Here is a 17,370-nt window from a genome sequence, read left to right on the forward strand (position 1 = left end):
ATTCAGATATTTGGGAGTGGATGTGTCAGCGGATGGGTCTATGAAAGGTGAGGTGAATCATAGAATTGATGAGGGGAAAAGGGTGAGTGGTGCACTTAGGAGTCTCTGGAGACAAAGAACTTTGTCCTTTGAGGCAAAGAGGGGAATGTATGAGAGTATAGTTTTACCAACGCTCTTATATGGGTGTGAAGCATGGGTGATGAATGTTGCAGCGAGGAGAAGGCTGGAGGCAGTGGAGATGTCATGTCTGAGGGCAATGTGTGGTGTGAATATAATGCAGAGAATTCGTAGTTTGGAAGTTAGGAGGAGGTGCGGGATTACCAAAACTGTTGTCCAGAGGGCTGAGGAAGGGTTGTTGAGGTGGTTCGGACATGTAGAGAGAATGGAGCGAAACAGAATGACTTCAAGAGTGTATCAGTCTGTAGTGGAAGGAAGGCGGGGTAGTGGTCGGCCTAGGAAACACGCTCACGCATGCCTGCGTGAGCGTGTTAGGAGATAGGAGTGAATGGAGACAAATGGTTTTTAATACTTGACGTGCTGTTGGAGTGTGAGCAAAGTAACATTTATGAAGGGGTTCAGGGAAACCGGCAGGCCGGACTCGAGTCCTGGAGATGGGAAGTACAGTGCCTGCACTCTGAAGGAGGGGTGTTAATGTTGCAGTTTAAAAACTGTAGTGTAAAGCACCCTTCTGGAAAGACAGTGATGGAGTGAATGATGGTGAAAGTTTTTCTTTTTCGGGCCACCCTGCCCTGGTGGGAATCGGCCAGTGTGATAATAAAAAAAAAATAAAAAAACAGCGCACTAAGTCATATTCACACAAATGCAAGTAAATGAGAAAGACATGCATAGGTAAATTGCATTCTCTTCGATTGCAGGAAAGCATTTAATACAGTACTGTTACAGAAATTAGAGGAACAGGCAGAGTGCTCCAGTGAATTGGGGAGTACCTGAATAACGGAAAGTAGAGTGTAATTAGCAGGATTCTACTGGAATCTGTACTAGAACTTCTATTGGTCCTAATAATCATGAATAACTTACCAGAGAAGATAGTCTTTTTTTTTTTTTGTCTGCAAATGATATAAAATAAATGAGAAGAATAAGAACAGGAGGGATAGTGATAAACTAAAAAGAAAAAAAAAATGTTAAGTGCTAAGTCTACGTGGATCATTCAGTGCAAGACATGGTGGAGGCTTCATCCTCTGTCTTCGTAGCACGAGACAGAAATGCTTCCTATTTGTACTCACCTAGGTGTTCTGATAAACTCCAGAGAGACCTGAGCAGACTACAGATATAGTCAAACAGTGGCCTTCTTCAGTTCAGCCAAAAACAAATGCATGATCAAGTGAATTAGAGAAGGTGAGGACAGACCAGACACAGAGTACTGCATGGATAAAGAGAAGCTGCACCTATCAGATTGAAAAGGACCTGGGTGTGGTACATAACATTAAGCATATTGCCAGAAATATATATAAACTGCATGAGATCAGCAGCACATGCAAGATTAATGAATTTTAGATGAAGCATGTGAATAAACTCAAAAAAGGTACCATAAAGAATGGACAGTGAGGAGAGGTTGAAGGAACTGAACCTGATGACCATAGTAATGTGAAGGACAAAGGGGCATTCACATACTTAAAAATGGTATTATTAATTTTTTCAAGAAAGTGGGCAGAATCCTAAATAACAAAGAATGGCTTTATGACAAATGCTGGAGAACCATGAAAAGTTAAAAAGAAAATTTATCCAGAAATTGTTATACAAGGTTAAGGAGGAGTAAGAAAGAGAATTTGGAAAGTTATAATAGACAAGAGTAAGACAGAACCAAATCTTTAATTTTAGATTGTTAAAAAAAAATTAAATCTGAAAGTTAAAATACAAGGAATTAAAGAAAATGCTGAAAATAACAGAATTGGAGAAGAAAGTGTGAGATAATAAGGTGAGTTACACAAAACCTGCACATAAGCTAGTGAGTAATAGCAAGCAGCAGTGTTACCAAATGCCATCATTGATTTCTTACATAATTTATTTTTAGATTAAGTTCAGTCAAGTTAGATTATCATTTATTAACAAATATAATTAATTATAGCACTAACTTCAGTCAGTATAATAATGCATGAAGGTGAAACTGTTTTGAAGCCCTAACAGAAAATTGGTACCCATGAAGTAGACTGAATGTGATTTGTAAAATGCCTGCTTTCCCAGTCATGAACCAGGCAGCAGGGGCATTGACCCCCTGGAGGAGTATACCCCAGGTATACTCCTCCAGGTAGCATCAAGATTGCTTTAGGGATAGTCTTGAGTCTCAGAAAAGTCTGCTTAAGAGGATGGGCAAAACTCATTTTTTAACATGTCTGTAATGAAGATGTTGTATAAGAAAGGAATTTGAAGCCATCACTCATACTTTGCTGATATTTTAATGCTTTCCAGGTATAAAATTACTTAGGAAACAATTTATATTTACAGAAGAAATAATTAGGTCATTTTTTTCTGCATTGTGTGTTGACCAGCAGTTTCCACTAAAACATTCATTTCTTCAGTATTTATATAATGATATATTTTACTGTAAAATTTTAAAGGTTTTCTTTCTTTTTGGGTCACCCTGCTTTGGTGGGAAATGACCGACGCATTAAATAAAAGTTTTTACTTGAAATTATATTACATGAAATACAGATTATATAATACAGTCAAATTATAATTAATGTTCCTTTTTTAATGGCATTTATAGGTTGCAGTATTTGCCGCTGACCATAACTGCTCTGAACCTTAAGGCTGTGTGGCTTAGTGAAAACCAGGCGCAACCTATGCTTAATTTCCAAACTGAGGTAGGCTATTGAAGAAATAATTGATTTCTTTTAATGCACCTGAAGAAACTTCATGTAATTCAGGTTTAATCTTTATATTTAAAACACTTCTATTATAATTCATTAGAGAAATATTAATGTAGATTTTGTGATAAATTCTCTTTGATTACACATTTGTAGTTACAGGAGCAGATCTAAGCAGATGATGACCTGTCGTCAGTGTATAATTTAGCATATTACTTCAACATAAGTGGTTATAGTTCTTTTAACTCTACTTTCATCCCATTTCAGTATTCTTTCATTATTTATGAAGAAAAACTATGCTATTCTTTGAACACCACTTTTTTTTTTTTAAATCATTATTGTGGCTTCTTGTTTGTCTGGTGATGCTATGTTCAGTAGAGTATGGTAGTTTGTTGCATAATATGTATTCCATCCACTCTAGAGGTGAGAAGGGCAGTGCCCATATTCAGAAGGACTGGTTGGCATGTTGCAGTTGGAGGACAAACTTATTATTTTGTCATCTCACATTTGGACAGCCAGCAATTGAAAGAATAATAGTGAATGTGTTTTCTTCTTTGGGTCACTCTTCCTTGACAGGAGACGGCAGTTGAGGTTAAAAGAGAGAGAATATGTAGAAATTTCCCTCTTTCAGGGATCAGATCTGATTAATTCCAACCCTCCCCTTTTTCCTGGCACTGTATGATATTTATGGGGTCAATACTTTTATATGGATATAAAAAATTTTTTCCTTAGTGCAGTAATATTTTAGACATGAGCTACAAAAGATGCATGGTGTTTTTTAGACTTCATGATTAGAGGGGAAAAAATTCAGTCGTAGATCCTAATAATATACAGTACAGCCTCTCCTCACTTAATGATGGAGTTCCATTCCTAATACCGTGTTGATAAACGAATTCGTCGCTTAATGAGGAGCATACTAGTATAATGGTAGTGGATTTATGTCAACCATCTTTGATATTGCTTTAATGTCACCCTTGAACCATTTATAACATTTTTAGTATATTTTTAAATGTTTATATAATAGTGTACTGTATATTGTAATAAACAGAATAGAAGAAATCAGCTCAGATGTACGTTACTTAGGTATGCGTACTGGTCAGAGAGCTCATCGTAAGTCCGAGTCGTCGGTAAATGAGTACGTCGCTAAGTGAGGAGAGGCTGTAATTATGCTCAGGCTGTGTTTCTTGTGATTTTTTAAAGTTATTTAGGTCCTTCAGATCAGCTGAAAATTCTTATACATCTTTTGCATGGGGTTTCTACTTATTCAGTTGTGCATATGGGATTTAAAATGTGTTTATTTCTTGTATTATGCCATCATGCTTGTGCCTGTGCTATTACTGCTCTCTGAAAAGAGTTTTAGGCCTGCATGAGTATTTATATTCAGTTTCTTGTAGATGTAGAGTGCATAGTAGTATGTTATGTAATATTGGTCTGTATATTCAGTACAGTTGTCTGTACAGAGGGATAAAGTGTATGGTGTTTGGATCTAGACTGCAAAATAGCTTTGAGCAGCCTTTTTTGTTGTGTTATGATTGTATTAATGTTTTGAGTGTTAGCTACTTCTCGTACCCAATTAATACACTTGGCCTCCCTCTTTCATACATAATACAGCTTTTAAGTTCTACAATCTCTGCTTTCAACTCTGTAATCAGTTGCTATTTTGCCATAAGGTTTATTATCAGTAGCAGTGATAATTATCACTAGGTAGAGATAGGAATTTTGTCAACAGAGCCATCTCCTGTGTCTACCACTCGTGTATGCTGGACTATTCCAGTAATATATTGCCCTATGAACGCTTGTCTTTAGCATAATGTAAAATTTACTTTTTCAGGGAGAATCGGTAGAGAATGTATTATCTCAATGTTTGAATTCAGTTCAGTCAATATTGTATTGTATATAATAACTTTAGGATAGCCATTGCTGTACTTGCACATTCATTACTTGTGTTTTCATTTTCATTAAACACTTATGCTGTTCTGCCAAACAACAGAATTCTGTGCCCAGATATAGATTTTGTGAAGTATTTCCAGTGGGAGTAACCATAAGGCAACATGCAGTGAGGTTTTATTTATGCATCATACTCTTTGATTAGAATCTCATTAGTCAACATTTTGGTCTCATTTGCCTAGTTCTTTAGTCAACTATACTTTCTTTTGACGCTTTTATGAGTCTTGCATTGGAAAATTAAAAACACGCAAGTAGTATAATGTGATCCTTTATTGACAACATTTTGCCCACACAGTGGGCTTTATCAGTCACAAACAGTACTACCTGGGTGAAAGGTACCTGAGTATTTATAGGATGGAATCAGGTGGAGAATGCTAGGTAGGTTGGATCCAAACCTGCATGTGACAATCTTCTGAGTAGGGTGATAGAGGCTAAGACCTTGGGTAACTTTAAAAAGAGATTGGACAGATATATGAGTAGGCCTTCTGCTGTAGTGTTCCTCCATTCTTATGTGGGATAACGATGAAGTTTCTTGGCAAGGAGTTCAGCTGTGTTATGGAAACCATTGTTTTGGTTGAAATTGTTGGATATACAGATAAGTGATGATTCAAGGATTCTGTGGTATTGAGTGTTTTCTTCTCTGATGATAAGTCTTGTGTTTCTGTAGTTGATTAAATGGTTGTGTGAATTTTGGCGTTGAACTCAGGCATTCCTTAAATCGTCCGATCTGCCTGCATTCTGGTGTTCTGAAATACATGTTTGAAGGTCTCTGGATGTTTTACCCACATATAATTTGCTGCAGTCATTACAAGGAATTATATGCAGTGGACCCCCGCATAGCGATTTTAATCCGTGCAAGAGGGCTCATTGTTATGCGAAATGATCGGTATGCGAATGAATTTTCCCCATAAGAAATAATGGAAATCAAATTAATCCGTGCAAGACACCCAAAAGTATGAAAAAATTTTTTTACCACATGAAATATACATTTTCCTACACACAAAGAGAAGGATACATGCACAATAGTAGAGTAGTACATGCACAGTACAGTGGACCCTCAACCAGCGATATTAATCCGTTCCTGAGAGCTCATCGTTAGTCAAAATAATCGTTAGTCAAGTTAATTTTCCCCATAAGAAATAATGGAAATCAAATTAATCCGTGCAAGACACCCAAAAGTATTGAAAAAAAAAAAATTTTACCACATGAAATATTAATTTTAATACACACAAACTGAAGATTACATGCACAGTTACATGACACTTACCTTTATTGAAGATCTGGTGATGATTGATGGGATGGGAGGAGGGGAGAGCGTTATCTTCTTACTGTTTAGAAGGGGAATCCCCTTCCATTAGCACTTGAGGCAGCAAGTCTTTTTCTGGGGTTACTTCCCTTGTTCTTTTAATGCCACTAGGACCAGCTTGAGAGTCACTGGACTTCTGTCGCACAACATATCTGTCCATAGAGGCCTGTACCTCTCGTTCCTTTATGACTTTCCTAAAGTGGTTCACAACATTGTCAGTGTACAGGGTGCCAACACGGCTTGCAGTAGCTGTGTTAGGGTGATTATCATCCATAAAGCTTTGCACTTTAAGCCACATTGCACAGACTTCCTTAATCTTAGAAGTAGGCAACTTCTTCAATTTCTCTCTCCCCTCCTCCGAAGCAGTTTCCTCAGGTCTGCCCTCTTGCTGTTCAAGATGATCTAGCAGCTCATCAGTGGTTAGTTCTTCACTGTCCTCCACCACCAACTCTTCCACATCCTCCCCACTGACCTCCAACCCCAAGGACTTCCCCAATGCCACAATGGATTCCTCAACTGGCATAGGATTCTCAGGGTTAGCCTCAAACTCTTCCAAATCCCTTTTGTCTACACATTCTGGCCACAGTTTTTTCCAAGCAGAGTTCAATGTCCTCTTAGTCACTTCCTCCCAAGCCTTACCTATAATGTTTACACAATTGAGGATGGTAAAATGATCTTTCCAAAGCTCTCTTAGAGTCAGTTGAGTTTCTGAGGTCACTACAAAGCACCTTTCAAACATAGCTTTTGTGTACAGTTTCTTGAAGTTGGAAATAACCTGCTGGTCCATGGGCTGCAGGAGAGGAGTGGTATTAGGAGGCAAAAACTTCACCTTAATGAAGCTCATGTCCCTAGAAAGTCGCTCTGCCACATCTGTAGGATGACCAGGGGCATTGTCTAATACCAGGAGGCACTTAAGGTCTAATTTCTTTTCAATTAGGTAATTTTTCACATCGGGGGCAAATGCATGGTGTAACCAGTCATAGAAAAAGTCCCTAATGACCCATGCCTTACTGTTTGCCCTCCACAGCACACACAAATTAGCCTTGAGGACATTGTTTTTCCTGAACACTCTGGGGGTTTCAGAGTGATACACCAATAAAGGCTTCACTTTGCAATCACCACTAGCATTGGCACACATCAACAAAGTAAGCCTGTTTTTCATAGGCTTATGTCCTGGAAGTGCCTTTTCCTCCTGAGTAATGTACGGCCTGCTTGGCATTTTCTTCCAAAACAGGCCTGTTTCGTCACAATTAAACACTTGTTCAGGTTTCAGTCCTTCACTGTCTATGTACTCCTTGAAGTCTTGCACATATTTTTCAGCCACTTTTTGGTCCGAACTGGCAGCCTCACCATGCCTTATCACACTATGAATGCCACTACGCTTCTTAAATCTCTCAAACCAACCTTTGCTGGCCTTAAATTCACTCACATCACTAGTTGCTGGCATTTTTTTAATTAAATCGTCGTGCAACTTCCTAGCCTTTTCACATATGATCGCTTGAGAGATGCTATCTCCTGCTATCTGTTTCTCGTTTATCCACACCAATAAAAGTCTCTCAACATCTCCTATCACTTGCGATCTCAGTTTCGAAAACATAGTTGCACCTTTGGCAAGAACAGCTTCCTTGATTGCCGTTTTCTTGGCCACAATAGTAGCGATGGTTGATTGGGGTTTATCATACAACCTGACCAGCTCAGAGATACGCACTCCACATTCATATTTATCAATGATCTCTTTCTTCATCTCCATAGTAATTCTCACCCTTTTTGCTGTAGGGTTGGCACTAGAAGCTTTCTTGGGGCCCATGGTGACTTATTTTGCAGGTGCAATCACTAAAAAGGCTGTGATAATATGAAATGTTCCAGTTGTATGTTTGGAAGCGACCGCGCGGAACGAAAAGCGCTGGTCGGGTTTTTAAGTGCTAGTCGAGGCAAAATTTTTGCGTTTAAATGAATCGCTAGTCAGATTTATTGTTAATCGATGCCATCACTGGTTGAGGGTCCACTGTATATATTGTGCATGTACTACTCTGCTAAATGAAGAATAAATGACACTTACCTTTATTGAAGATGCAGCAATGACTGATGAGACACTGTGTCCTGGGAGTGCCTTTTCCTCCTGAGTACTGTAGGTCCTGTTTGGCATTTTCTTCCAGAACAGGCCTTATCACACTGTGTATGCCACTACGATTCTTAAATCTCTCAAACCAACCTTTGCTGGCTTTAAATTCACCAATATGAGCACTAGTTCCAGGCATTTTTCCCTGTTCACCTGGGTGTTAGTGGACTGGTGTGGGTTGCATCCTGGGAGACAAGATTAAGGACCCCAATGGAAATAAGTTAGTCTTCGATGACAATGACTTTTTTGGGTTATCCTGGGTGGCAAATCCTCTGGGGTTAATTGTTTCTTGGTATTCTCAATAAGCCACACCAACAACGGTGCTACAGCAGCAGCAGCAGCAGCTGACAGTGATACAGCAGCAGCAGACGATGCTACAGCAGCAGCAGACGGTACTACAGCAGCAGCAGACGGTACTACAGCAGCAGCAGCAGCTGACGGTGGTACAACAGCAGCAGCAGCTGACAGTGCTACAGCAGCAGCAGACGATGCTACAGCAGCAGCAGACGGTACTACAGGAGCAGCAGACGGTACTACAGCAGCAGCAGCAGCAGCTGACGGTGGTACAACAGCAGCAGCAGCTGACAGTGCTACAGCAGCAGCAGACGATGCTACAGCAGCAGCAGACGATGCTACAGCAGCAGCAGACGGTACTACAGCAGCAGCAGCAGCAGCAGCTGACGGTGGTACAGCAGCAGCAGCAGCTGACAGTGCTACAGCAGCAGCAGCAGCTGACAGTGCAGCAGCAGCTGACGGTGGTACAGCAGCAGCAGCAGCAGCTGTACCACCAATAGTAGCGATGGTTGATTGGGGTTTATTGTACAACCTGGCCAGCTCGGAGACGCGCACTCCACTTTCATACTTATCAATGATCTTTTTCTTCATCTCTATAGTAATTCTCACCCTTATTGCTGTAGGGTTGGCACTAGAAGCTTTCTTGGGGCCCATGGTCACTTATTTTGCAGATAAAATCACCAAAAACACTGTAATAATACGAAATGTTCCGATTGTATGCTTGGATGTTGCCGCGGAGGCTGGCTGGTAAACAATGCCACCGGCGGCACATGTGAGGCTGGCTAAGGGCGCACATTGGACGCGTCTCGGAGGAACAGCGGTGAGCGGGTTTTTGAGCGGTATGCGAGGCAAAATTTTTGCGATAAAAGCGAGCGGTATGCGGATTAAACGTTATGTGATGCCAACGGTATGCGGGGGTCCACTGTATACCCCTGCAGAGGATTGAAACTTGTTCTGTCTATTACTAATGATGTCCTTGGTGGTGGTGGAAGTGGAGGTAGATACTTGGAATGAGGTATTGGAAAAGATGTTGGAAACGTGTTTGGCAATGGAGTTCGTGGGGAGGACTATGTTTCTCCTCTCGGCAGTGTCTTCTCTGGGTGTGTTAAAGATGTTATATGCCCAGTGTCTGCAGTCTTCAATGAAGTGCCGAAGATATTGAAGTTTAGAAAATACCTATTCAATCAGTGAGCATTCCTCAAGGAGCTCATTGCTGCAGATTTGGAGTCGGCAACACTCCTTCTTTCCTTGATGATGTTCTCTGCAAAGCTGACCAAGAACTTCGTTTTAACCCTTTGACTGTCGAAAGGCCCAATCCTGAAGTGTTTTCTGGTGTTGCAAAATATTTGAAAAAAAAAAAAAATTTTTTTTTCTTATGAAAATGTTAAGATTATTTTTCTGATTGTTTTAGTCCAAAAAAAAAAAAATTCCCATCAGTACTTACCGAGATATAGAGGCATGAAGTTTGCAGAAAACGAGCGGTGTATGGCAACAGCGGCGACTGATGCTCACCCGGTAAACTCTGGTTTACTTTTATTCGACGGTTTCTTGTTTTTTTTTTTTCACTATTTTATTTTTTCACTTAACTTTTGTGGCCTGTGAGACCAGAGTATGGTGCAATGTTCATATATACACTCGTTGAATGTAACACAATTACAGTGGACCCTCGACCAACGATGGCATCGTCTAACGTTAAATCCGACTAGCGATACATTTTAATGCAAAAATTTTGCCTCAACTAGCGCTAAAAAACTAGACCAACACGATTCGTTCCGTTCGAGATGCGTCCACTTGTGGCCAGTGTCTACAAGCCAGCCAGCCACTGCAGTCCCATCCAAACATACAATTGGAACATTTCACATTATCACAGCGTTTTTAGTGATTGCACCTGCAAAATAAGTCACCATGGGCCCCAACCCTACAACAAAAAGGGTGGGAATTACTATGGACATGAAGAAAGATCATTGCTAAGTATGAAAGTGGAGTGCGTGTCTCCGAGCTGGCCAGGTTGTACACAAAACCCCAATCAACCATCGCTACTATTGTGGCCAAGAAAACGGCAATCAAGGAAGCTGTTCTTGCCAAAGGTGCAACTATGTTTTCGAAACTGAGATCACAAGTGATAAAAGATGTTGAGAGACTGTTATTGGTGTAGATAAACGAAAAACAGATAGCAGGAGATAGCATCTCTCAAGTGATCATGTGTGAAAAGGCTAGGAAGTTGCATGATGATTTAATTAGAAAAATGCCTGCAACTAGTGGTAATGTGAGTGAATTTAAGGCCAGCAAAGGTTGGTTTGAGAGATTTAAGAATCGTAGTGGCATACATTGTGTGATAAGGCATGGTGAGGCTGCCAGCTCGGACCAAAAAGCAGCTGAAATATATGTGCAGGAATTCAAGGAGTAGGGTGGACCCCCGCATACCAATTTTAATCCGGGCAAGAGGGGTCATTGGTATGCGAAATAATCGGTATGCAAATGAATTTTCCCCATAAGAAATAATGGAAATCAAATTAATCCGTGCAAGACACCCGAAAGTATGAAAAAAAAAATTTTACCACGTGAAATATACATTTTCCTACACACAAAGAGAAGGATACATGCACAATAGTAGAGTAGTACATGCACAGTATATATTGTGCATGTACTAGTCTACTAAATGAAGAATAAATGACACTTACCTTTATTGAAGATGCAGCAATGACTGATGAGACACTGTGTCCTGGGAGTGCCTTTTCCTCCTGAGTACTGTAGGTCCTGTTTGGTATTTTCTTCCAGAACATGCCTTATCACACTGTGTATGTCACTACGATTCTTAAATCTCTCAAACCAACCTTTGCTGGCTTTAAATTCACCAATATGAGCACTAGTTCCAAGCATTTTTCCCTGTTCACCTGGGTGTTAGTCGACTGGTGTGGGTTGCATCCTGGGAGACAAGATTAAGGACCCCAATGGAAATAAGTTAGACAGTCTTCGATGACACTGACTTTTTTGGGTTATCCTGGGTGGCAAATCCTCTGGGGTTAATTGTTTCTTGGTATATTCTCAATAAGCCACACCAACAACAGTGCTACAGCAGCAGCAGACGATGCTACAGCAGCAGCAGCAGACGATGCTACAGCAGCAGCAGACGATGCTACAGCAGCAGCAGCAGCTGACAGTGCTACAGCAGCAGCAGACGATGCTACAGCAGCAGCAGCAGCAGCTGACAGTGCAGCAGCAGCAGCTGACAGTGCAGCAGCAGCAGCTGTACCACCAATAGTAGCGATGGTTGATTGGGGTTTCTTGTACAACCTGGCCAGGTCGGCGATACGCACTCCACTTTCATACTTATCAATGATCTCTTTCTTCATCTCTATTGGAATTCTCACCCTTATTGCTGTAGGGTTGGCACTAGAAGCTTTCTTGGGGCCCATGGTCACTTATTTTCCAGAAAAAGGCAGGGTGACCCAAAAAAAGAAAGAAAATCCCCAAAAAGAAAATATTTCATCATCATTCAACACTTTCACCACACTCACACATTATCACTGCTTTTGCAGAGGTGCTCAGAATACAACAGTTTAGAAGCATATACGTATAAAGATATAAAACATATCCCTCCAAACTGCCAATATCCCAAACCCCTCCTTTAAAGTGCAGGCATTGTACTTCCCATTTCCAGGACTCATGTCCGACTATATGAAAATAACCGGTTTCCCTGAATCCCTTCACTAAATATTACCCTGCTCACACTTCAACAGATCGTCAGGTCCCAAGTATCATTCGTCTCCATTCACTCCTATCTAACACGCTCATGCACGCTTGCTGGAAGTCCAAGCCCCTCACCCACAAAACCTATTTTACCCCCTCTTTCCAACCCTTTTGAGGACGACCCCTACCCCTCTTTCCTTCCCCTATAGATTTATATGCTTTCCATGTCATTCTACTTTGATCCATTCTCTCTAAATGACCAAACCACCTCAACAACCCCTCTTCTGCCCTCTGACTAATGCTTTTATTAACTCCACACCTTCTCCTAATTTCCACACTCCGAATTTTCTGCATAATATTTACACCACACATTGCCCTTAGACAGGACATCTCCACTGCCTCCAACCGTCTCCTCGCTGCTGCATTTACCACCCAAGCTTCACATCCATATAAGAGTGTTGGTACTACTATACTTTCATACATTCCCTTCTTTGCCTCCATAGATAACGTTTTTTGACTCCACATATACCTCAACGCACCACTCACCTTTTTTCCCTCATCAATTCTATGATTAACCTCATCCTTCATAAATCCATCCGCCGACACGTCAACTCCCAAGTATCTGAAAACATTCACTTCTTCCATACTCCTCCTCCCCAATTTGATATCCAATTTTTCTTTATCTAAATCATTTGATACCCTCATCACCTTACTCTTTTCTATGTTCACTTTCAACTTTCTACCTTTACACACATTCTCAAACTCATCCACTAATCTTTGCAATTTTTCTTTAGAATCTCCCATAAGCACAGTATCATCAGCCAAAGGTAACTGTGTCAATTCCCATTTTGAATTTGATTCCCCATAATTTAATCCCACCCCTCTCCCGAATACCCTAGCATTTACTTCTTTTACAACCCCATCTATAAATATATTAAACAACCATGGTGACATTACATATCCCTGTCTAAGACCTACTTTTACCGGGAAGTATTCTCCCTCTCTTCTACACACCCTAACCTGAGCCTCACTATCCTCATAAAAGCTCTTTACAGCATTTAGTAACTTACCACCTATTCCATATACTTGCAACATCTGCCACATTGCTCCTCTATCCACTCTATCATATGCCTTTTCTAAATCCATAAATGCAATAAAAACTTCCCTACCTTTATCTAAATACTGTTCATATATATGCTTCAATGTAAACCCTTGATCTACACATCCCCTACCCACTCTGAAGCCTCCTTGCTCATCCGCAATTCTACATTCTGTCTTACCTGTAATTCTTTCAATTATAACCCTACCTTATACTTTTCCTGGTATACTCAGTAAACTTATTCCTCTATAATTTTTACAATCTCTTTTGTCCCCTTTCCCTTTATATAAATGGACTATACATGCTCTCTGCCAATCCCTAGGTACCTTCCCCTCTTTCATACATTTATTAAACAAAAGTACCAACCACTCCAACACTATATCCCCCCTACTTTTAACATTTCTATCATGATCCCATCAGTTCCAGCTGCTTTACCCCCTTTCATTCTACGTAATGCCTCACGTACCTCCACCACACTTACATTCTGCTCTTCTTCACTCCTAAAAGATGGTATACCTCCCTGGCCAGTGCATGAAATTACCGCCTCCCTTTCTTCCTCAACATTTAAAGGTTCCTCAAAATATTCTCGCCATCTACCTAATACCTCCCTCTCCCCATCTACTAACTCCCCTACTCTGTTTTTAACTGACAAATCCATACTTTCCCTAGGCTTTCTTAACTTGTTTAACTCACTCCAATATTTTTTTTTTTTTTTTTTTATTAAAATTTCTTGACAGTGCCTCTCCCACTCTTTCATCTGTTCTCCTTTTGCACTCTCTCACCACTCTCTTCACCTTTCTTTTACTCTCCATATACTCTGCTCTTCTTTTAACACTTCTGCTTTGTAAAAACCTCTCATAAGCTACCTTTTTCTCTTTTATCACACCCTTTACTTCATCATTGCACCAATGACTCCTCTTTCCTCCTGCCCCCACCCTCCTATAACCACAAACTTCTGCCCCACATTCTAATACTGCATTTTTAAAACTATTCCAACCCTCTTCAACCCCCCCACTACTCATCTTTGCACTAGCCCTCCTTTCTGCCAATAGTCGCTTATATCTCGCCCGAACTTCCTCCTCCCTTAGTTTATACACTTTCACCTCCCTCTTACTTGTTGTTGCCACCTTCCTCTTTTCCCATCTACCTCTTACTCTAACTGTATCTACAACTAAATAATGATCCGATATATCAGTTGCCCCTCTATAAACATGTACATCCTGGAGCCTACCCATCAACCTTTTATCCACCAATACATAATCTAACAAACTACTTTCATTACGTGCTACATCATACCTTGTATATTTATTTATCCTCTTTTTCATAAAATATGTATTACTTATTACCAAATTTCTTTCTACACATAGCTCAATTAAAGGCTCCCTATTTACATTTACCCCTGGCACCCCAAATTTACCTACTACTCCCTCCATAACATTTTTACCCACTTTAGCATTGAAATCCCCAACCACCTTTACTCTCACACTTGATTCAAAACTCCCCACGCATTCACTCAACATTTCCCAGAATCTCTCTCTCTCCTCTACACTTCTCTCTTCTCCAGGTGCATACACGCTTACTATAACCCACTTTTCACATCCAATCTTTATTTTACTCCACATAATCCTTGAATTTATACATTTTAGTCCCGCTTTTGCTGCCATAGCTTATCCTTCAACATTATTGCTACTCCTTCTTTAGCTCTAACTCTATTTGAAACCCCTGACCTAATCCCATTTATTCCTCTCCATTGAAACTCTCCCACCCCGTTCAGCTTTGTTTCATTTAAAGCCAGGACATCCAGTTTCTTCTCATTCATAACATCCACAATCATCTCTTTCTTATCATTTGCACAACATCCACGCACATTCAGACTTCCCACTTTGACAATTTTCTTCTTCTTATTCTTTTTAGTAATCTTTACAGGAAAAGGGGTTACTAGCCCATTGTTCCCGGCATTTTAGTTGACTTTTACAACATGCATGGCTTACGGAGGAAAGATTCTTATTCCACTTCCCCATGGATATAAAAGGAAAAGTAATAAGACCAAGAACTATTAAGATAAAATCAAAGAAAACTCAGATGAGTGTGTATAAATAAACGTGTACATGTATGTGTAGTGTGACCTAAGTGTAAGTAGAAGTAGCAAGACGTACCTGTAATCTTGCATATTTATGAGACAGACAAAAGACACCAGCAATCCTACCATCATGTAAAACAATTACAGGCTTTGGTTTTACACTCACTTGGCAGGACAGTAGTACCTCCCTGGGTGGTTGCATATGTATAATCATATTTATAATATGTATCATATGTATAACATGTATCATATCATATGTATAATATGTATAATCACATATGTATAATCACTGGACACTTTTCTAGAACTGCTGCAGCTTGTGTATTCTTTGAAACATGGGTATAAGCACAATGGTGTTTTACACTTCGCACACATAAAACGAGTGTCTCTTCGTTTTTGTGGGCGTTTTGTGGTATGTCCACAGACAAAATACCTCTTCTGAGCATTTTTGCTTGAGAGCAGTAGCAGGCAGTGGTATGGGGTAGTGATCACCAGGCCTCAGACGAGAGGACATGTTTTGATAATTTCGTGGGCACTGGTCTATTGCAAGTGTTGTTCCTTGGTACTTGAATATTATTTGTCTGATGACTGACAAACAAAATTCACCGTATATGGGTTTGTTGTTGGTCTTCAACTTATACATATTATAAGCATTCAGCATGGAAATGTCAAGATGGAAAAAGAGTTTCATGTACCACTTATAACTCTTGCGAAGACAGACAGCAAACCCAATCTGCATGTCACATTTTCCACTAAGCACATATTAAGGTTGTAATCCATCACAGCTGCAGGTTTTACAATGGGTTCATTGGTCTCTCTATTCTGCTTGCCACTGTCTACCATTTCGTATTGGTGAACTGATGTCAACACTGACATCACGTTTGTCATGCCACCGAAATGCCATGATGTCATTGGCAGCAAACACCTGCATCTCACCTCTACAACTACCAGCGTCGAACCTAGGCATGTGTTTACAGTTTCCACGCACTGTGCCACACACATCTGTCATGTTCACATCTGTCATATTCAGTAGGCCTATTGCAGTGTTCCTTCTTTCTTATGTTCTTATGTTCTTAAGAAATCACTTGTGTACCAGTTGTCAGTATATAAAATATGCCCTTTACCAAGATATGGTTCTATCATTGTTCTAACCACCTCACCAGAGATACCCAGTAACTTCCTGGTATCTTGCAATGTTTTACTGCCAGTGTACACAATTATATCCAAAACCAGACCAGTTTTGCAATCACACAGAACAAATAACTTTATACCAAAGCGTTTCCTCTTGCTTGGTATATACTGCTTGAATGAGAGTCTTCCTTTGAACAAAATCAAAGACTCATCAATAACAAGCTTCCTGAAGGGATAAAAATACATGCAGCACTTTTGTTTCAGGTACATAAACACATTTCTGATCTTATATAACCTGTCGTTTCTGTCAGGCCTCGTTTTGTCTGAAAAGTGTAGCATATGTAACAGTAACACAAATCTATTCACTGGTATAATGTCAGTGAAAGCTGGGGTTGAAATCAGGCAGTCTTTTGACCAGTATATGTTGACACTGTGCTTATACACATGTGGCATAAGCATTATTGTGGCAAAGAACAGATACATCTCTGCCACAGTTGTGTCCTTCCACTGGTGTAGGCATAATCTTGGTGAAAGAGTTCTGTTTGCCATGGTGTACTCAAAGTATGTATTGCTTTCCCTGACAATAATGTCCATCAAGGGTTCGTTGAATAACAACTGAAAGCATTCCAGTTCAGTGGCATTGTTCCCAAGCGTATATGATGGCCATATTCCACTTTGTGTTTTATCAAAGTCATGGGGACTGGGAACAAACTCGTCACCTTGCTGCCAGTCCCAGATGCGGTCAGCTGGTGGGTTCTGGATATTGAAACGTGGTTGTGGTTGTGCAGGTTGTAGGAGTGTGGGGTTGGGTGAGGCTGGTTGTAGTTGTGCAGAGTCAGCAGCATCAGTAGTAGCGTGGCCCACTTCTGGTGCACATGA

General features: G+C 40.3%; 1 protein-coding gene across 13 annotated transcripts in view; it reads left to right on the forward strand.

Annotated features, from left to right (window-relative positions):
- The window catches only part of LOC128691673 (protein lap4), an 854,149-nt gene that overhangs the window by 114,057 nt on the left and 722,722 nt on the right, over positions 1-17,370 (forward strand). For all 13 annotated transcript variants that reach the window (XM_070088850.1, XM_070088860.1, XM_070088857.1 and 10 more), the window contains exon 7: positions 2,726-2,822. In XM_070088850.1, coding sequence (XP_069944951.1) covers positions 2,726-2,822 — 97 coding nt within the window. The remainder of the gene's footprint in view (positions 1-2,725; positions 2,823-17,370) is intronic.

Source organism: Cherax quadricarinatus, chromosome 26, assembly GCF_038502225.1.
Source record: "Cherax quadricarinatus isolate ZL_2023a chromosome 26, ASM3850222v1, whole genome shotgun sequence".
NCBI classification, from domain to species: Eukaryota; Metazoa; Arthropoda; class Malacostraca; order Decapoda; family Parastacidae; genus Cherax; species Cherax quadricarinatus.